Here is a 22427-nt window from a genome sequence, read left to right as displayed (position 1 = left end):
GCGTCTGGAGGAAAGGAGGTTCCTGCACCTGCATAGAAGGGGATTCTTTACGGTCAGAGCCGTGAGACTCTGGAACTCTCTGGGAGAGGAAGCGGTGATGTCCAACTCACTTAATGAGTTCAAGAGAGGCCTGGACGCCTTTCTTGAGAACAATAAAATTACACCTTATGCTTAGTGATAGTTAATTAATCCAGGGATTTAATCTGACTGCCAGATTGGTGTCGGGAAGTGAATTTTTCCTCAATGATGTAAATTGGCCTATACCGCATGGGTTTTTTTTGCCTTCCCCTGGATCAATGCTGCGGAATAGCTGCAGTGCACAAGAAATAGGCTGAACTGGATGGACGCTTGTCTTTTTTCGGCCTTATAAACTATGTAACTATGTAGCCGCCCCCCGACAATGTATGGGAAGTCTCAAGAATGCCAGTATCTAGGCATTGTGGAGAAATTACATCATGGGTAGGAAGACGTGTGGGAAGGAACGGTGTGACAGAATATAACAGACATGCAACCAGTAAGCAAAAAAAAGAACAACGCAAGATCACATAAGGATAGCGTCATGTCCGCTGGGATTTTCTGACCATCTGCGATTTTTATGCAAAAAAAGACACCAATAAAGCTACATGTGAAACGCAACACAGATATCATCAGTTTTTTATGGCGCCGTTCACATGGGATTTTTTTCTGCGGCAATCATAGTAGCATTGCAATGATTTAGCCCCAGTTTTCCAAAGATGTGGTGTGAAGGCGGTCTTATGGAGGATAACGCAGCTTCACAAGTAATTCCAATTTTGCTGTTTTTTTTTATCCCATTTACCCAAAGCTTATTGTTAGAAATTGCAGAAAAGGAATCTGCTGAAGACACAATCGTACAATCACACAATCGTACAATCACAATCGTACCGATCCTGTCTGCAGCATTAGTGAGAATGGGATTCCTGGTACATTCTGTTCTCGCTCATTCCATGACAGGAAAGGGTTAATGTACCTTCGCCGAAGCCTCGGACCAGGCGCCACTTTCGCCCTCCGGCTGTTTGAATCTCCCGCTCATGTCCCCGCCCACTTATCGGACGCTCCCGCCCCTCACGTAACCTTTCCTTCAACCGCATCCTCATTCCCCAGCCTCACTCCTTCCCTGTGATAGGCTGCTACATAAACCACGCCCACCGTTGTAAGCTTTGACTCACCATTGGATATTGCAACTGTCATTCCAGGCACTGAGCGCCCGCCCCTGCCTCTTCAGTGACACACCTTTTTTTTCAATGACGCTTTTCCACGCCTATTCACTTTGAAGTGCTCACCGATTGGTTACCAGGCATGCTTTCTGGGAACGCCTCCAAGTCACGTTTCATTGGTCTTGGCGGCTGTCTGTCTGCACATTGGCACATTGCTATTCGTCCAGAGGAGTCGAGTGGGCGGGGCTTAGTCATTCCTGTTGGAATTGTAGTTGCAAAAGGAGATCCCTGTCTGCTCTGTTCATGGACTGGACGGGATGTGAGTGAGGATGAAGAGATCGGATCTTGGATCTAGAAGAGATCAGCATTAACAGCAGCCTACAGGTAATCAGGAGGGATCCACATCACCTAGCCTGATCCACAGGAGACAAAGGGAATGCAGGGATTTATTGGGGTGTGTCAGGCTGCCTTGTGTGCAGCTCATCACATCATGTGTGGGAATGCAGCAGGGGGTGGGGGGCTCACAAGGGAGAACAGTGGAGCACAGCTAGCTCTGCTAATCCTGTTGCTTGTGCATTAGACTCCCATGCTTCCAGGCTAGTAGTGGTCACTGATGGAGGAGAACAATAGACATGAGCTGGACAAGCTAGTGTGAGACCCCCCCTCTTTCCACTATGTGAGATCACACCCCTTTTCCACTATGTTAGATCACCCCCCCTTTTCCACTATGTTAGATCACCCCCCCTTTTCCACTATGTTAGATCACCCCCCCTTTTCCACTATGTTAGATCACCCCCCTTTTCCACTATGTGAGATCACCCCCCTTTTCCACTATGTGAGATCACCCCCCTTTTCCACTATGTGAGATCACCCCCCTTTTCCACTATGTGAGATCACCCCCCTTTTCCACTATGTGAGATCATCCCCCTTTTCCACTATGTGAGATCACCCCCCTTTTCCACTATGTGAGATCACCCCCCTTTTCCACTATGTGAGATCACCCCCCTTTTCCACTATGTGAGATCACCCCCCTTTTCCACTATGTGAGATCACCCCCCTTTTCCACTATGTGAGATCACCCCCCTTTTCCACTATGTGAGATCACCCCCTTTTTCCACTATGTGAGATCACCCCCCTTTTCCACTATGTGAGATCACCCCCCTTTTCCACTATGTGAGATCACCCCCCTTTTCCACTATGTGAGATCACCCCCCTTTTCCACTATGTGAGATCACCCCCCTTTTCCACTATGTGAGATCACCCCCCTTTTCCACTATGTGAGATCACCCCCCTTTTCCACTATGTGAGATCACCCCCCTTTTCCACTATGTGAGATTCCCCCTCCCCCTTTTCCACTATGTGAGATTCCCCCTCCCCCTTTTCCCCTATGTGAGATTCCCCCTCCCCCTTTTCCCCTATGTGAGATTCCCCCTCCCCCTTTTCCCCTATGTGAGATTCCCCCTCCCCCTTTTCCCCTATGTGAGATTCCCCCTCCCCCTTTTCCCCTATGTGAGATTCCCCCTCCCCCTTTTCCCCTATGTGAGATTCCCCCTCCCCCTTTTCCCCTATGTGAGATTCCCCCTCCCCCTTTTCCCCTATGTGAGATTCCCCCTCCCCCTTTTCCCCTATGTGAGATTCCCCCTCCCCCTTTTCCCCTATGTGAGATTCCCCCTCCCCCTTTTCCCCTATGTGAGATTCCCCCTCCCCCTTTTCCCCTATGTGAGATTCCCCCTCCCCCTTTTCCCCTATGTGAGATTCCCCCTCCCCCTTTTCCCCTATGTGAGATTCCCCCTCCCCCTTTTCCCCTATGTGAGATTCCCCCTCCCCCTTTTCCCCTATGTGAGATTCCCCCTCCCCCTTTTCCCCTATGTGAGATTCCCCCTCCCCCTTTTCCCCTATGTGAGATTCCCCCTCCCCCTTTTCCCCTATGTGAGATTCCCCCTCCCCCTTTTCCCCTATGTGAGATTCCCCCTCCCCCTTTTCCCCTATGTGAGATTCCCCCTCCCCCTTTTCCCCTATGTGAGATTCCCCCTCCCCCTTTTCCCCTATGTGAGATTCCCCCTCCCCCTTTTCCCCTATGTGAGATTCCCCCTCCCCCTTTTCCCCTATGTGAGATTCCCCCTCCCCCTTTCCTCTATGTAAGATCCTCCCCCCTTTCCCCTATGTAAGATCCCCCCCCCTTTCCCCTATGTGAGATTCCCCCTCCCCCTTTCCCCTATGTGAGATTCCCCCTCCCCCTTTCCCCTATGTGAGATTCCCCCTCCCCCTTTCCCCTATGTGAGATTCCCCCTCCCCCTTTCCCCTATGTGAGATTCCCCCTCCCCCTTTCCCCTATGTGAGATTCCCCCCCCCCTTTCCCCTATGTAAGACCCCCCCCTTTCCCCTATGTAAGATCCCCCCCCCTTTCCCCTATGTAAGATCCCCCCCCCCCCTTTCCCCTATGTGAGGACCCCCTTTCCTCTATGTGATATCGAGTCTCCTGGGGTCACTGCTGCTCCCTGATCGCAGATCTGGGTCACAAATCTTTGGCAGGGAGTGCAGGCGCTGAGAGGGGATTGCAAAGATTAGAGCCCATCCTTCCAGCAGAGCTTGTGAGCGCAGTCACCCACTTGCATTCATCAGGAAGCTCTCAGATCCTTACATTATGTGGATCTCTAAAATATTAACCCCTTTTAGGCTCATTGGCCGATCCCATCAATTATCGAATGAATTGATCGGACGCGTTTCCACATTTGGATCTCTTGTAGGTTGTCACCGAACATTAGTGACATGTATGAAGCGATCTGATAGGTCGTTACTGACCATTACCCATCCATCGTTCATCGGGAGCACAACATTGTGTCGTCGCCGGTGATGATTCTCTTTATGCCGACCACAGTCTGTATTTTTTAGTGATAGTTGCTCCCTCCGTGCTGTATTTCCACACTTAACTAATTGGGTGTGCGCTAACAAATTCTCTGCTTTGTTACAAATCCTAAAATCCAATTTCCTGTGCCATTATCTGGTCCCTGTGAAGGATGGAGGCTTTTTCCTTCCTGGCTGACCCTCTCCTCCCCTTTCCTCTTACTTTCTGCCAGCTCTTCTTTCTCTTTTCAAAGTTTGTGCTATTTTTTTTTCTCCTGCTGCTTTTAATGCTTTCCTTGGCTGGCAATGCCCTGCACGCCATCGCTGTTTCGGCAGATCTCCCTTCCTGCGCTGAGGTGCCAGATCTGACAAAAATAGGAATCTGGCTTTTTTTCTGTATTGTTCTCTGTGAGACCGAGGCGTGCACCGAGTGTCCTCATTGTGCCGCTCACATCTGCTATATGTACATTTATTCATTGATGGGATTGGCTTACCAGTAAGGGAATGCAGATGATGGGGTCTGATCTCTAGTCCATGGCTTTGTGTAAACATAGATACAAATTGATAAACAAAATCTAGAAAATGATAAACATTCCGTCCACCTTAAGGTTACACATGTTTATCTAGTCGCCAATGTAGCAGCATTTCCTACTTTGTTCAAGCTTTTGGAACTTTGTTTCAAAATGTACTTTTACTGCTCTTTTTAATCTATTGCCCTGTTGCCTTCCCAGCCCAGAAAAGCTCCCCTGGTCCACCGTCCTGCCTCCCTGTCTGTGTGAGATCATTGGTGGAGGTGAAGAGAACCATGCAGCTGATTTGGGGAAGGACTTAACTCTGTACTGTTAATGTCTGCAATCAGGAGAGGACTGCAGGAGCCAGGACTGCTGCCGCTGCTTGGGATTTGGTGCAGGGAATAAGGCCAACGCTACTGCATCAAACATTAGCTGCATGTTGTCTGAAGGATCCAGAGCTCCCCTTGTCCCTTTCAGATCCAGCCTCCAGCCCCATCACCTCTCCATGGACTGACAGAACAGCGGATTCCACAGAAACCTCATTGATTGGAATCTGCAAGATCGGTTCTTCAAAGCCCGGATTGTAGCAGCCGCAGCAGTCGGCGGAGTCAGACAACATGACATCGCCAGCAAAATTCAAAAAGGATAAAGAGATCATCGCCGAGTACGACACCCAAGTCAAAGGTATTACATTGTTTCTTCTGCGCAGGGGTGGATCTGGAATCTGGTATTTCTGATTGAAAGAGAAATGTAGGACGGGGAATTTCTGGATATTATTTTTTATTTTTTTTTAAAGGGCTGGGCTGTGGTATGTTAGTCAGCAGGGCCTGAATGTTTCACAAAATTTTTAGGCAGTAAGTAATTTTTAGGAGCTGTTAACCCCTTCCCTGGTAGAGGCTTAACATTGGATGATCTGTTTTGCAATCCATCTTGTGACTATGTTGACAGCGTTCTGCATAAATGCTGGGTGTACAGCCTTTTGTGCTGGTGGAAAGTTAACCCCTTTTTCATCTGTCATCCAGGATTATGGGTTTGGATGGTGCGAAGAATATTGTGTTGTTCATGGTTTCAACTGTTGTTCAAAGAATGATTACACACTGAATTATATTACTCTTGAGTCATATTCCGACTTCAATTTTATTCCCTAATACATAAGGTTACCTTGAGGACGAGTCTTGCGTCGTGAGCCACGGGTATAATGGGTGGCATTCTGATCAGAGGCTAATTAAAGAATAAATATGGCACTGTATGAATATAAAATGACAGATTGTGGCACTTCTTATGATGTCCTATGTACATAAATAGTGTATGTCATTAATAACAGGTTGACATGACTGCTATATAGGCCACAAATACTGTAGTGTGTACAGACCCAGTGTCACGGTGTATATTCCTGTACAGACCCCATCAAGATTGTTGGCTCATGTCGCTGATTTTGACCTAACCGTAGGCTGCTCTCTGTGTGGTCATCTTCCATGGTGAATGAAGAGTTTGGTTTGGCCTGGTCACCAAATGGTCAGATCTTTATCTCCTTATCTTCTAACTTGTACCATTGAGTGTCACCAGATTCCTCATACTCCATCAATGGAAGGGGAACAAACCTTCTGTTTGCAGCATCAGATCCCCTATTGACTATGCAATCATTGCGTGTATTTGTGGTCATTATCAGACTTTGACTATGAGGTACGACGTTCTGGTCGTTGTATCTGAGTCCTTGCTCGTGTAATTTTGATGTTGTTTTTTGTATAATGAAAAGTTCTACAATTTTCCCTTTTACCATTTGTGCAATTCCTTGAGGTTTGCACCCTCTCTGCTTGTCTTCATGTTCATGTTGGAGGTTAGAAAGCTGTCCTGGTCATGAACGAGCGTGCGAGACGCATCTCTGGTGACTTGTATCTGTGTGATCGTCACATTACCTAGTTGGAAATTATTCTCCTTCAAATAAAATTGGTTTCTATTCAATGACTGCAAGCAGAGATATTCGAAATGATGAGGAATTGATACAAGCAGTATACTGGAAAACTGCAATGATACTTCTGTATGTTTCTGCATGAGATGCTTAGATGTTTCAATGATCACAACTCTTAGTTGGCCGCACAAGCCACAATTCCAATCAAATCTTAATTTTTTTTTCTAAACTGTAAAGAAACTGTTTTCAACCTGTACACCTTATTTCTGGCTGCATAGTGTGTATATGGCTTCAGATTTAGGCCATGCTCACACGTTGCATATTTGCACTGCAATTTACAATACAATACAAGTAAATGGGGTTTTTAAACCCTGTTCACATGATGCAAAAAAAAATCAGCATGGAAAAAAAAAACTGATGCTTATTTCAAATCTGCAGCATACTCATTCTTGTATAGATTTTCATTGCGGATTTTAACCCATTCAATGTTTTGTTATGCAGAAGGGTGAAATTCGCTGCCAAATCTGCAAGGAACACATGCGCATTTATCACCAAATCTGCAGTGGAAGTTTCCTGCTACGTGTGAACATGGCCTTAAGGGTTTTTTATGAGATCTAAAAATCTGTCAAGATGGGTACAAAATTGCAATAACCTTGCAGTATTCCCACTTTGGCACTCTACATTTTGGTTTGCCGTCATTCCTTTAGGTACTGTCAGGGCTGTGGATTTAAAGCCCATTTTGGTGGAGTCAGTATAAAATGGACCGACTCCTAAAATATATAATAAATTGGGTACAGTAGTTCAATGCAGTTTGTGGGGAATATTTTTTCATAAGAATTTGGGAGAGTTATGAAATGTCCTATAAATGTCTGTCCTATTCCTGATCTAAGGGTCTAGACTTTTAGCTGAGATGAATCTGTAGTACAGTAAATTTATCACTTACACATGAGCCATGTATGAGGGAGTCGGAGTCGTGGAAATTGAGGAGTCGGAGGTTTGGCTTACTGACTTCACAGCCTTGGGTCTGTCATGGCTTCCATTGTGGTCACACATGAAATGAGCACAATGGCCAATAGCTGGCTGCATTCATGACCTGCCATCAATGGTCACATCTCCACTTCAGCCAGTGATTGGGCTCTATGGTTATATTGTGTTTTCCATTATCCATTCTGTAGGTGAGCTGAAACCCTGACTGGTGCTAGTAAAGCTCACATTAAGTCCTCCATCACATGTCCATATTTACAGTACGTGTGGTGTCAGTTTTGTTCATGGATACCACACAGACCCATTATAATCAATACGAGTCTATAGATCCATGAAAAACACATGCCTTTTCCCTTTTGCCTTTCTCCAGATGTGAAAAACACTGACACACACAGACGAATCACTAATGACATCGGCACCGTTTTTTTCACATACGTGTTTAAACACGGACGTGTGATTGAGGCCTAAAATGTATGTCTGGCCAGTCTACGTTAGAATACGGTGCATTTGGACTAAATGACCCACAGCATTAAACCATCGCCGATCAGCTACACCGCAGACATTGGCATTCGTTTAGACAGGCACACCACAATATAGAACGATCGGTGATATGACCGTTCTGTGCACATAGACTGCCCCTGTTGTCAGCAGCAAAATCATTTCACCTGACAAACAAGCATTTTGCCCATTCATCAGATGATTGGCAGCCTGTTTATCTTGGTCGATTATTGTTCCTAGGAGCCATTGTTCCCTATAATCAGCAATTGTAAATGCACCCTTGGATAGCAGATATGTTGGAGCTGGAAGTACACATCACTTGGACCATTTTTTTTCGGCATGTCTCTATAAAGGTAGACTTTTTAGGCTGTATTCACATATCCGTTTTACTGTCTGTGTGCTATTCGTATCCTATAATAGTCTGTGTTGCAACATTATAAAGAATGTAGATATTGGCTGTCATCGTTGATGTACCCATGTGCTGTCCGTTTATATCAAAGACATGTGAATAAGACCTTTCTCTCTAGTTATAACTTGATATTATATATATATTTTTTTTTTTTTAAAAAAAGGGGGATTTTGTGTAAGACATTTTCTCCAGAATATTTTTGTTTTTCATCACATGCAGAACAGCAGCCAGGAAAAATCCCCGAAAATTCTCAATGAAAGCACTAATGAACCGAATGGCTTGTGACCCCAGTCTTATTCCGTGGCACCGGCTGTCAATACTATAGACCTGACCTTTCACTTTAGTTCTCCTTTTAAAGATTTTTATGAATAGTAAACCTTCTCTCCAATGATCCTAACCTGCAAGAACAGCAGATGCGGACATTGTTGTCATGGACGCAGAGGTGGAGGCACAGCCTAATTTGCGTCCTGGGAGCTTTGGTGATGTCCTACACTGGGTTTTTGTTAATTATGTTGCCATCGCGGAGACACACAGCACTATTGGGTATTGCTGATCTAAGCCTTCATCTCTCCTGTCGTGTCAGGGAGAATCTAGGTCTATAATTATATTGTAATAATCTAAGATGGTGTTTCCACCAACAACATGAGAATACCCTTCTTTTAGCATTCTATGTCCTTGTCATCTTTTCTGTTCACCTGTGATGAGATTTGGTCCCACTTGCTCCTACTGTCCCCGTTTCTCCTTAATTACTCCATTAAAGAGAATCTGTCAGCAGAATTTCATCCCTCCCAACCTGTTGGTGTACAGCACCACCTCCTCCTGCTTGACTAGTGATGGGCCCAAGTGCTCGTTACTTGAGTTTGCCGAAGGTTCTTGGGTATGCAAGTAGGTGTTCGAGTGAAATGTTTGCGTTCCTGCAGCCACATGTTTCATGGCTGTTAAACAGCCACAAAACGTGCGGGGATTGCCTGACAAACATGGACAATCCCCGCATGTCTTGTGGCTGTCTTACATGCCTCTGCGGGATGCAAACATGTCACTCAAGCACCCGCGATACTCGGTGCATACCCGAGAACCCTCGGCAAACTTGAGTAACAAGCACTTGCGCTCATCACTACTGGCAACTCCTTTGGCTGAAGTCGCACAGCATAGAGGCTGTTAATCAAACAGGAGGAGGCGACACTGCGCAGGGAATAGAGCTGGAGTGACAGATGCTTCAGATCTACAAATAGCTCTTTAGGCTCATTTGCATAACAATTTAAACACTGATTTCTCAATAGCAGAGGAACGGGCTGGACATGTCTTTCAAAGAGATACATGCACATATAAAATAGTTTTGAGGTCTTCAGCCATTGGAAGCAAACTTCAAAGAGATTCTCTTTTCCATTATGTAACTTTGCAGGGCTCAGTCGTGATCCAAAATATATGTAAATCTATCAAAAACGGCACATGATGTAGGCTTCTAGTACAGATGACGTCCTAAATTTCCGGGAGAAAAAACTAATCTTGGTTATTACTTCCATGATAAGTTTGCCTTATTCACTCCACCTAAAAGTAATTTGGATAGAATTCATTCCAGACATCCCACTTTCAACTTAAGCTATTTGGGGGTTTCTGCATATTAGATTTAAAAGGAAAGGGGGGGGGGGGCGACCCTTTTTTTTCATTCTCAATTGTCAAAGGCTGAGATGCAAATCGTATGGCTGCCACTTGGATGTTTTATTTCCAGCACTATTGCAGCTGTAGAATAGTTGCACGATAGCAAGATGCACAAATATTTATTGGCGCAACTTCATATATAATTGCCATAATGCGACACGTCGCTGTGTAGCCACAGCCTTATAGTCCGCACAAAGGTGGGCCAGTGAGTATTTCTCTATAGAAGGCTGGACTAGTTGGTTACTTGCCATCTAAGAATTATGAATATTCCTATTGTTTGACACATGTATTAGCCAAACTGTTGTGCTTTTTTTTTTTTCAGTACATAAAATTTCTTAAGTTTGTAGCTTTTAGTTTTCCTGAATAATTTTTTTTCCCATTTGTAGACTCTCGTCAAAATGGAAAACCTCTTAATTCTGTTGCCAAAATAATGTATAGAAACTGGGTGAGTCCCTCCTGGCAGCGTATGTGCTTGAATAATACTAATACACCCAAGTTGGGATGAGCAGAGCCGCACCCATAAGCCTGAACACTGCACCCCATTCAGGATGACTGGAGGGTGAGGTGCGTGCTGGGGTGTGATAAGAACATTCGCTTGTGGAGTGCTGTCTATCATCTGCGCTCTTGTCCTTATTAATGTAGTATCAGTGAAATTGCACAAACCATGTGGGTCACTCATAGCATATTTTTGTATTGTGTACCTATATTTCTATGTTTCGTATATCTTTTCATTATTCTTCTCCGGCAGAACATCCCCACAGCTGCATAGCTCTTACCACTGAAAGCCTTCGAATTAGGCTTTGATTTATTTTTTTTGGCAGTCTGCCTAAATGACTACATCCATTCATTGCCTGCTCCTTCTCTTCCCCCCCCCCCCCCCCCCCCGTGCTCCTTTTTTCAAGCAGTGGTTCCACTGGGATCATGTATAACACAGTCACTTGTACAAGATATGGTCTTGCTATTTTCCTATAGGCCCATGCAAATCAATGCCATTTTATGCATAGTTTTTATGACTTTGTAAGGGTCCTAAACTTTTGTTGGACGTTGCATTGACGAGAGAGGTGGACTTTGATGGTGTTCTGTCAAGGTTATCATATATGACCATAAAGTCAATTGTGCATCTTTGATTATTGACCTGGTAAAAATCACCCCTACAAATGATATGCTATCAGACTACCTTTTACATGTCTTAAAGGGGTGCTTTCACTTAGAGTCTTCAGGAGCTCATCGCTCCTCTGCCTCCTGGCTTACTGCTTGCCATGGGGTAGTGAGCTCCTGATTGACAATTCGGGCCAACGGCATGGCTGAGCCGACTCCCCGAACATTGCGCTCTCTAATGCCGCTAGCATAGGCATTGGAGGAGCTCTGAGGCTTTACAAGGGGGAAACCTAGGGATTCAGAAGGGGTTGTCCGAGTAGTGGGCAACCCTTTTAAGGATACATGGAATGCTGTGACTTGGTGCACATACTATTAGCAAGTGTGAACATCTGAGAAGCTATAACTTATTCTTTGTTACAAAAGGAGACCTGAAGATCTGCAGTCAAAGACATTCCAATGTAAAAGTTATAAGTCAATGGGGAAAAAACAGACCAGAAAATTGATTTACGGTTGGGTGCAACTAAGCTGAATTTCTTACAAAACTGGAAAGTCTGGAGCTCCTTGTCACCTATTGCCGATCAATAGAAGTCACCTGTAAAATCAAAATCTGATTATGAAGAACTTCCTCACAGGACTTGGTTATGTTTCAAGGGGCCTGAAGGCTGAGTTTGCCTAGGCAGTTCCTTGGCTTTGTTTTCTTAGTCCAGATATAAACACCTCTTCAGTGCACCTTTCCCCTATATACAGCATAGGCCTTAATTTTGGTGATTGAACCAGTGTGCAGTGTGTCATTGTGGAGGAAAAAAAGGTGTCCAACTTTTATCAGATTTGTAGGTGCCTTTAAATTATAGCACAATATTTAAAGGGAATCTGTCACCAGAATTTTGGCTACCATATCTGAGCACAACATGATGTAGGACCAGAGACCCTGATTCCAGCAATGTATCACTTACTGAGCTGCTTGCTGCGGTTTTGATAAAATCAGTTTTATCTGCTGCAGATCTAGAATGCTGAGCTCTAGATAACCCCGCCCACATCCCTGATTGGCAGTTTACTGTCTATGCAATCAGTGATAGGGGCGGGGTTATTCAGAACTCGTGAATATGGCGGACTACATGGTAGCAGGTTTACCAGTCCTCTAGTGATAATCTCCTGCTGATAAAATAATGATTTTTAACAAAACTACAGTAAGTAGCCTAGTAAGTGACCCATCGCTGGAATCTGGGTCTCTGTGTCTACATTATGCTGTTCTCAGATTAGGTGGCAAAAACCTGGTGATGGATTCCCTTTATTAAACGTTCCCAATCGACAAAGAATTCTTATTTGGACCTACATCTAGCATCTTATTGCTATGCAGGTTCTTGTCCTCTAAACTTCCATGATTCTTTACAAACAAGAAGACAGGAGAATTTTGAAAGGTCATCTTATATTGCTAAGAGATGCATAGCAATATGATTAACACAGGGTGTTCCTCTGCAATATCCTCCGTGGCCATTTGTAATCTATGGGCCAAGCGATCAATTCTACTGCAGCGCCACCACAGGGGAGAAAAAAGCATTACACCTTTCCAATTGAAAATCATAAGCCTAGTTACATAGATATTGCATAGACAGGAGATGAAGGTCCAAAACAGGACACCTCCCCTTTTATTGCAGAATTTCTGAATGGGATAAACGTAATTTTAATACCAATCGCCATTGTCCTTTTAATGTATTTGACAAACTTTTTTGAGAATTGTCATTGTGCGCAGAAGAATCCTTTGAAAACGCTTGGTTTAAAATATGAATAATTGTTGGTAGTGCTTAGCTTTTAAGGGTAATCTAAAATATAGTTGTATTTTCAAGGGATTTTGGCGTGAGCTGTTTTGTTTCAGTGAGTTTGTAAAGTGACCCTCCATGAAAGGCAGGTTGGACGCTCAGTAGGGGAGCTCAGAATGGTCATTAACCTCTAAGGTAATCACCTTTCCCAGATTCCAGGCAGGATATTGCCCCGTCTTTAGTTTGTTTCAGCGTACTTTGTAAAGTTTGCAGTCGCGCCACTCGACCCCTGGATTCTCAGTTTACAAACTATTTTTAAAAATTAATACAGTTTGCTGTATCACTAAGCTTTAACTTTGACACAATTATGAAATTCCACCATGGATAACTGCGGAATTCCACTTCTTGCACGGTCATAAACATTCTAAATAACAGATGTAGCGCAAGGCTTTGTCCATTAATGTGCATGTGACCTATCATATTCTCAAGGGAGCAAAGTTTTTAAAGTCTCCGCTATGTGCTTGCAACTTTTATGTTGCCTACAAAACAGGTCAGATACGTCGCAATGCTTCCTGCTGTGAGATTAAATTGGATTCCAGGCCTGTCTCACACATGTGCACTGTATGAGAATTGAGAACAGAACCTTGGGAATGAAGTGCCAGGTACTATATTGTCCAGGATAAATACTTGGTGCTGCATTATTTATATATATATATATATATATATATATATATATATATATATATATATATATATATATATATATATATATATATATATATATATATATATATATATATATATTTTTATCATTGCAAAGATTAGAAAAGTTTATTAAAGTTCACGCTTGATCTCGGAGAAGGTGAATTTGTGTTATTTGCTGCAAATCTTCAAACCACAAAATTGATTCATCCATTTCTGGCCCTAAATGGTGTACTATTTGCGCCCAATACAATTTTGGATCATCATTTCTCATGGCCAGAAGCAGGTCATGGTTTTTCAGGATTGTCGTAGAGTAAGACTCGATATTGGGCACTGTTTTCTGGAAACTACATTGGTATGCAGTTTTACTGCAAATCAACACAATTTTTGATTGCAGTAGGTTTTTGTTGGTACAATTGTCCAGTGTGGGGATTCTCGCCCAACATGGAGAGGAAACTGCCTTAAAGTCTCATCGAATGGCACTGATTGTTGACAATTTATCATTTGATTGCCGGCAATTCATCAGCTCATTGGTTAGATCCTCCAATTTTCGTAGCAGTGGCCAAACCTCTTGTATTCAACAGACGATATCTGGGAGGAGAATGATCAGACATGTTGCATTAAAGGGACGCTGTCAGCACAGAATGACTGTTCAAACAGAGTACAGGCGCTTCACGACGGTGTCAATAATTTATATACACTTTCCCACCTGCTTGGTTTCCATCTATCTCCTCCTTTCTCTGGGCCTATGAAGCCAGAGCTGTCAATCAAAGAAGAGGAGAGGGTTGAGATTGAGGAAAAAGAAGCAGGTGGGAAGGTGTACAGTGGTGGCCAAAAGTATTGGCACCCCTGCAATTCTGTCAGATAATACTCAGTTTCTTCCTGAAAATGATTGCAATCACAAATTCTTTGGTATTATTATCTTCATTTAATTTGTCTTCAATGAAAAAGCTCAAAAAGAATTGTCCTAAAGCCAAATTGGATATAATTCCACACCAAACCTAAAAAGGGGGGTGGACAAAAGTATTGGCACTGTTTGAAAAATCATGTGATGCTTCTCTAATTCGTGTAATTAACAGCACCTGTAACTTACCTGTGGCACCTAACAGATGTTGGCGATAACTAAATCACACTTGCAGCCAGTTAACATGGATTAAAGTTGACTCAACCTCGGTCCTGTGTCCTTGTGTGCACCACATTGAGCATGGAGAAAAGAAAGAAGACCAAAGAACTGTCTGAGGACTTGAGAAACCAAATTGTGAGGAAGCATGAGCTATCTCAAGGCTACAAGTCCATCTCCAAAGACCTGAATGTTCCTGTGTCTTCCGTGCGCAGTGTCATCAAGAAGTTTAAAGCCCATGGCACTGTGGCTAACCTCCCTAGATGTGGACGGAAAAGAAAAATTGACGAGAGATTTCAACGCAAGATTGTGCGGATGGTGGATAAAGAACCTCGACTAACATCCAAACAAGTTCAAGCTGCCCTGCAGTCCGAGGGTACAACAGTGTCAACCCGTACTATCCGTCGGCGTCTGAATGAAAAGGGACTGTATGGTAGGATACCCAGGAAGACCCCACTTCTTACCCCGAGACATAAAAAAGCCAGGCTGGAGTTTGCCAAAACTTACCTGAGAAAGCCTAAAACGTTTTGGAAGAATGTTCTCTGGTCAGATGAGACAAAAGTAGAGCTTTTTGGGTAAAAGCATCAACATAGAGTGTACAGGAAAAAAAAAGAGGCATTCAAAGAAAAGAACACGGTCACTACAGTCAAACATGGCGGAGGTTCCCTGATGTTTTGGGGTTGCTTTGCTGCCTCTGGCACTGGACTGCTTGACCGTGTGCATGGCATTATGAAGTCTGAAGACTACCAACAAATTTTGCAGCATAATGTAGGGCCCAGTGTGAGAAAGCTGGGTCTCCCTCAGAGGTCATGGGTCTTCCAGCAGGACAATGACCCAAAACACACTTCCAAAAGCACTATAAAATGGTTTGAGAGAAAGCACTGGAGACTTCTAAGGTGGCCAGCAATGAGTCCAGACCTGAATCCCATAGAACACCTGTGGAGAGATCTCAAAATGGCAGGTTGGAGAAGGCACCCTTCAAATATCAGGGACCTGGAGCAGTTTGCTAAAGAAGAATGGTCTACGATTCCAGCAGAGCATTGTAAGAAACTCATTGATGGTTACCGGAAGCGGTTGTTCGCAGTTATTTTGGCTAAAGGTTGTGCAACCAAGTATTAGGCTGAGAGTGCCAATACTTTTGTCCGGCCCTTTTTTGGAGTTTTGTGTGAAATGATCAATGATTTGATTTTTGCTTCATTCTCTTTTGTGTTTTTTCCTTGCAAGCAAATTAAATGAAGATAATAATACCAAAGAATTTGTGATTGCAATCATTTTCAGGAAGAAACTGAGTATTATCTGACAGAATTGCAGGGGTGCCAATACTTTTGGCCACCACTGTATGTAAATAATCGGCCACACCATGATGCACCTAGTGGCGGGACTTAGTTTGAACTATCATTCTGTGCAGATAGTACCTTTAAAAGACGCAGTTCTTTTATTCTCATGGGAATAGTGCCAGAGGTGTCTGAAAGCTGGTCCCACCCCTCCCTGCACCCGTTTTCCCGACATCCCCCTTCTTCCCATAGAGCACACTTGTATGCCGCTAAGCTGAGCATGCAAATAGAGGCCTATTTCCTGGAGAACCAAAGGATCAGTCTCCTAATATCGGACTTGCTGGATCCTTCTATCCTAACATTACCTGTCTGAGGAGCGTCCGGAGGCCCCATACACATTAGACTATCATCCCATTCCAGCTTGTTTCGCCGACGTTGGTTTAATTTGTATGTGGACCTTCAGTTTACACTATATGTTGGTGACACTACTTGTGGGTGTACTCTGTGCCAAACATAACGTAACTACGTTCACCAAGTGCTGAGCATTTGTGATGCACAGGATTGCGATTTTGGTCCTGCCTTTTTTCCACCCCACTTTCTATTAGGTTATGCCCCTATTTCAGCATGTTTAAAATGTGATCAGTGTATATTCAATCCTTATGGCTTTCGCTGTGGTGCTATACCCTAAATAAGACAACTTGAGGTTGTCACATTTATTTTTGTGGGGGTGCAGTATGTACCTAATTCGCAGTTCTAAATGGCAATTGAAACCCATAGTTATGGAGCGCAGGGAAAATGGCAAACTATTAACCAGCTAGAATAGTTTCTTAATTTCTCACCACATCTGTATTTTTAGTGCGGTGGTATAATTTTTATTTCCGTGTTTTTTTTCTGAAAAAACTAAATCGCTATTCACCACCTATTTTCTAGGTCATTATATACATAATATTCTGCCCATATAGTTATTTGCTGGTTTGGGCTATATGTGTATATGGTTAATGGAGATGGCCTCAGTAATCTCATTATAGTGTCTGTATTAGGGGAAAGAAATGAGCTGTAAGTGGTGATTTGTCTTGATTTATGACACCCATGTTTTTCCACTTCTATTGTATGTGGTATATCACATTCTTCTATCTGATTATATTTTTTTATCAGGTTTTAATAGGCCTCATTTATAAAACTTAGTGTGGACAGAAATATGGGGCTGTTCACAGCAACCAATCGCATTCCTCGTCTTTCGTCTACTGCGTTAAAAATCGAACCTTATACCTGACTGTTTGCTGTGGGAATGGTGGCGTGATTTATCTAAGCTAATTGATATGTCTTTATGACACCCATGCATACAGTTGTGTCTATTGCAGTGACTGATGTATGAGTCTGGGGTCCCATCGCACTGATTGTTAGCCATGATCTCTCCTCTTCATGTTGGGACTGGATTATATGCGCATTTTCTGGGCTGCCGTCTATTGCCATAGTGCTGACTTGCTTTTCTGCACAGCGAAGCAGAATTCTGCTGAATAGTCCTGTGATGAGCTCGTTGGATGTTGTTCAGTATTCTGGCAGGGATCTTACAAACCAGTAAAAAGTGCCAAGTGGGAAGCGGTGGACTGCGGGGTGTACGGTTACCATGGCGATAGCCCTTGCTTAGGCTTCTCTTCGCCTTTGTCCTTGTGACAGCTGCTGACCTTCTGCTGAATAAAAGTCAGAAGGTCAATGACGTCTCCACTGTGGAAGGCGGTGAGGTTGGTGCGGGCACTGATGCCCGCTGCTGAGAAAGTGACCGATCCACAGCGCTCTATTTCTGGGCTTGCAGGGGTTGTGTGGTTCTGCAGTGCGACACACTGCCTCCGTCAGTGGAGAAAGAGTTAAGGAAATCTTGGGCCCTTTGCCCAGCTGCCTGATGAATTAAAGGCTGTGATTACACAGAAGGCCGCGTGCCCAGGACCCGCCAGGAATGTGCCTTGTGCTAGCAAGATACTTACACACAAACCGGCCACTGGGCTCTGGGTATGACTGTTACCTGCCCACTGTTTCATTGGGGGCATCTTAACCCTTGTATGTGGATCAGGCAAAGGTTACACGGAGGGGCGAGCTTTATTACCTCACAGATGACATTTAGTTGACACTTCTTATTCTTGAACATTATTGACTGATCTGTGGCGGCTGGTATTTTCCATGAATAATTCAGCACCTCTGCTGTGACTTTAGAGCTCAGGTTCCCTGAACAGGTAATGGCCGGGGTGCACAGATTTGGACTTTGAGAACTGAGCTCAATGTTAATGTCCTGCTCTCTGTATGTTCTCCCCCACCGGCCGGCTCTGTATGGGTGCAATCACACTGTTTTTGCACTATACTTGTGGCATTTACACCAGGAAAGCTGTTGATGTATCAGCCAACAGGTCAATTGGACCCCATTCACTCATTCGTGTAGAATCGATAGCCAGGTACACCATAATATACAGCGGAAAAAGGTATGCCGCCTCACACCGACCTGACGGAGGCTGAAAGGAGAGAGATAGATAGATACATACATACATACTTTACATATATTCAGTTTTGTTTCTCCCTCACAGCCATTGACCTGCATTGGTGAGTGCGATCCGATTCTTCCCCTCAGTCCCATTTGAGCTGAGAAAAAAAATCACAGATGAGCGCCGCCTCATTGAATAACATTGGTCAGAGTGCAGTGTGATGTTTTCTCGCATTGCACGCCTCCTTATTATACGTCAGTGTGAGCGAGCCCTAACACCGGATTGCTCCCTCTGCTGAGCTCCTCCTGTGTTGTCTGTGAGAGAGCCACCACCACACTCCTTAACCGGCGGCTTATCTCACCGAGGCAAAAACCATGGGCCGTTCGATATCAAATATACCGGACCCTTATCTTCCACAACAAAATCTTAGTGGAGAGTCTGAAGCCCCCCTTACATATCGGTGGGCTCGGCGAACTACCTAACATCAGCAGATTCGGCTGATTGTGTGTATGGCCCTTTTTATACCATTGATAAAACTCCTATTGTTTACATAAAGGTCAGTGGTGTGCCCTAATGCCACGGCCCCACTATCAGTATTTGGTCAGTATTTTTCTCAGGAGTGGGAGCCAAAACCAGGTGAGGAACAATCAGAGAAAAGGTATAATAGAAACAAGTCACCAATTCTGCATTTATCACCCACTCCTGGTTTTGGCTCCCACTCCTGAGAAAAAATACTGACTGAATACTGATAGTGGGGCCCGTGGGCTAAGGCTGCATTTTCTCAGCCTGATCAACCGTTAAACGATCACTTGCAGGCTGATTGGTGCCTGTTTAAACCGGTTGACCGTACTTTCTATGCCCACAGAACAATCAGTAATAGATTGTTCTGTGTACCAGGGCTGCAGAGACAGAGTCTGTGTCCATTTTGGTGCAGTCGGTATAAAATGGACCGACTCAGACTCCTAAAATATATAATAAATTGGTTCATTACTACACTGCAGAATGTGCTGTAAATGTTTTTATAAGAATTTGGGAAAGTTCTGAAATGTCCTATAAATGTCTGTTCTGTTCCTGATCTAAGGACCTCTGCTTTTAGTTGAGATGAATCTGTGCTGCACTTTATGTACACGCTCAGTAGTGAGGCCGGGCTGAGGAGTCCGGGTCAGGGAAATTGAGGAGTCGGAGACTGTGGTTTGGCTTATCGACTCCACTGTCCTGCTGGCCACATAGACTGACATTGTTCTCGGCAGCGCAATGTGTTTCCAGGAACGATTATTTTTCAGCAAACTTAAAAATTATTTCTCCTAATGAACGAGCAAAACAGGTGATTGGCAGCGAGCTTACCCTGGCCGAATATCTGAAAATGAACGTACCCATTAACACTCATTCACGATAATCAGCCAAAGTAAATGCACCCTAAGACACCTTATAAAAAGACAGCTGGTATTTTGTTTGTGCCTCAAGGTTCTAATATCTGACCATCAATAGTGTTTCCAATAAGTGCCCCAGCATGTGTTCATTGTGTACAAACCTCTGAGGTAAAACGACCCCTTCTCTGGCCTGCGCTAGTCACACATTTTAATACTGCGGCACAAAGTGATAAAGGATGAAAGAAGTGACCTTCTGGTAGGACTTGGCATTCCTCGGACATGGGGCTAGTCAGGCTTTTGAGCATTATCCTTGGCCTAGTGACACAGGAGACTTCCACAACAAAAATCTAGCGGTAGATCAGGGGCTTTCCATTGACTCATTGTGCTTGTGGTTTTTTTCATTAGAAATGGTCTTGGATTTCATACCTCCATTCACTCTCGCTTTCTTTGTCATACACTTGCCCATTTTTATTTTTTTTTGCTCAACCCTTGCTTTCTAAACAAGCTTTTCCTTGCTATAATTGTCACACTTACTTCCTGAACTCTATTGAAGACCGAATCTGTCTCTCCACTTAGGCATCTCGTATTCCCTCTGTGTCCATTTTAGTCTATATTGTGTGTCCTTCTCATACTAACATATTGCCTTCTGGCACGTTTGACTTGGCACGACGCTCCACTGGAGCTCAGCCTAGGAAACCCTTCTGCCTACACTTCTCCAGGATTCCTTTAGCCACCTAAACTTTTCAAGGATTCTGGCAATGGAAATGCAGCTCTAAGCCATGTACAAAGTTCGTGTTTTTTTTTTTTTATTATTATTTTATCCTTTTTCTAAGCATTGGGGTTGGTGGCTTTAGGTAGTTCAGACAGCTTGGTTTTGCTCATATGAAACACAATATATCAGCACTGTTTTCCTATAGATTTAGACTTGGACCATCTAGAAAATCTCAGTTCTTTTACATTATCTAGATGCAACCAACAGCTGGCAGTGCCTCGATTTCAGGCCCTCAGTGGGGAGGCATCTCTAGCGTTCCCTGCTCGTCTTCATTATCCAGACAACATCGATGCATGACCTTGTAGGAGGTGGGAAACTCTAAAGCCGGACGGCACTTCTCCAAGAACCAGATGGAAGGGATCTTATAGGGAAGCCTCTAATCTCAGAGGCCAAAAACCTTGCCTCTTGGTGGTATGAACCCTGCCAGAGAAGTCCTATTTACTATTTCTGTAGGCTTGCCTAGCAATTGGGGTAATGGTCAGCTGGCAAGCCCCCAACATAATTAGGAGTTGTCAAAATTTGCTTTCAACTTAATAATAACATACATTTCTAAAGTTTTTTTTTCACCTGATCCCCATCACCTCTGCAGAATGGATGAAAGAGCACTGGAACCTCCACCAATGCTTAGTAGCACATGTAATAAATGAGATTTCAGCCACGCTGGCATCAAGAGTGGCATTTTGTTTACTGGTGGCAGTAAGTAATAACAGCTTAGTGATTTAAAATTTGTTAATTCAGAGAATATAAATTGTAATCAAATATAGTAGTGTCTATAGGATCATACATACAGTGGGGAAAATAAGTATTTGATACACTGCTGATTTTTCAAGTTTTCCCACCTACAAAGAATGGAGGGGTCTGTAATTTTTATCGTAGGTGCACTTCACCTGTGAGAGGTAGGATCTTAAAAAAACAATGCAGAAAATCACATTTGTATGATTTTTACATAATTAATTTGCATTTTATTGCATGAAATAAGTATTTGGTACAATAGAAAAACAGAACTTAATATTTGGTACTGAATCCTTTGTTTGCAATTACAGAGGTCAGATGTTTCCTGTAGTTCTTGACCAAGTTTGCACACACTGCAGCAGGGATTTTAGCCAACTCCTCCATACAGATCTTCTCCAGATCTTTCAGGTTTCGGGGCTGTCGCTGGGCAACATTGAGTTCCAGCTCCCTCCAAAGATTTTCTGTTGGATTCAGTTCTGGAAACTGGCTAGGCCACTCCAGGACCTTGAAGTGCTTCTTACGGAGCCACTCCTTAGTTGCCCTGGCTGTGTGTTTCGGGTCATTGTCATGCTGGAAGACCCAGCCACGACACATCTTCAATGTTCTTATTGAGGGAAGGAGGTTGTTGGCCAAAATCTCACGATACATGACCCAGCCATATTCCCTTCAATATGGTGCAGTCGTCCTGTCCCCTTTGCAGAAAAGCACCCCCAAAGTATGATGTTTCCCCCACCATGCTTCACGTTTGGGACGATGTTCTTGAGGTTGTGTTCATCCTTCTTCCTCCTAACATGGCGAGTTGACACCAAAAAGTTCTATTTGGTCTCATCTGATCACATGACCTTCTCCCATGACTCCTCTGGATCATCCAGATGGCCATTGGAAAACTTCAAACGGGCCTGGATGTGTGCTGGCGTTAGCCGGGGGACCTTGCGTGCCCTGCAGGATTTTAATCCCTGATGGCATAGTTCTCCTGTGTAGTTCTGGGCTGATTCCTGAACTTTCTCAGAATAATCCTTCCCCCTCGAGGCGAGATCTGGCATGGAGCCCTAGACTGAGGAGGATTGAAATCTTGTGTTGGTTCCATTTTCTAATAATTTTACCAACAGTTCTTGCCTTCTCACCAAGCTGCTTGACTATT

At 43.8% G+C, this 22427-nt stretch overlaps 2 protein-coding genes across 3 annotated transcripts in view; one reads left to right on the top strand and one right to left on the bottom strand.

Annotated features, from left to right (window-relative positions):
* The window catches only part of FAM72A (family with sequence similarity 72 member A), a 63735-nt gene extending 62646 nt beyond the window's left edge, over positions 1–1089 (bottom strand). Inside the window, exon 1 of the mRNA XM_073670690.1 lies at positions 989–1089. The gene's annotated coding sequence lies outside the window, so the exon portion shown is untranslated. The remainder of the gene's footprint in view (positions 1–988) is intronic.
* Positions 1090–1403: 314 nt separating this feature from the next.
* SRGAP2 (SLIT-ROBO Rho GTPase activating protein 2) overlaps positions 1404–22427 on the top strand; it is a 136893-nt gene continuing 115869 nt past the window's right edge. The window contains exons 1-2 of one of the 2 annotated variants that reach the window (XM_073666943.1): positions 1404–1559; positions 4751–5215. In XM_073666943.1, coding sequence (XP_073523044.1) covers positions 5149–5215 — 67 coding nt within the window. In that variant the 5' untranslated portion in view covers positions 1404–1559; positions 4751–5148. Of the gene's footprint in view, positions 1560–3949; positions 4053–4750; positions 5216–22427 lie in introns of those variants that run through there. The other variant, XM_073666944.1, reaches the window with a different exon arrangement.

This window comes from Phyllobates terribilis, unplaced genomic scaffold (assembly GCF_046119375.1).
Source record: "Phyllobates terribilis strain yellow unplaced genomic scaffold, ASM4611937v1 Scaffold_2__4_contigs__length_985480577, whole genome shotgun sequence".
Lineage (NCBI taxonomy): Eukaryota > Metazoa > Chordata > Amphibia > Anura > Dendrobatidae > Phyllobates > Phyllobates terribilis.
The sequence above is the reverse complement of the archived record's forward strand: the minus strand, read 5'-3'. Positions and strand labels throughout refer to the sequence as shown.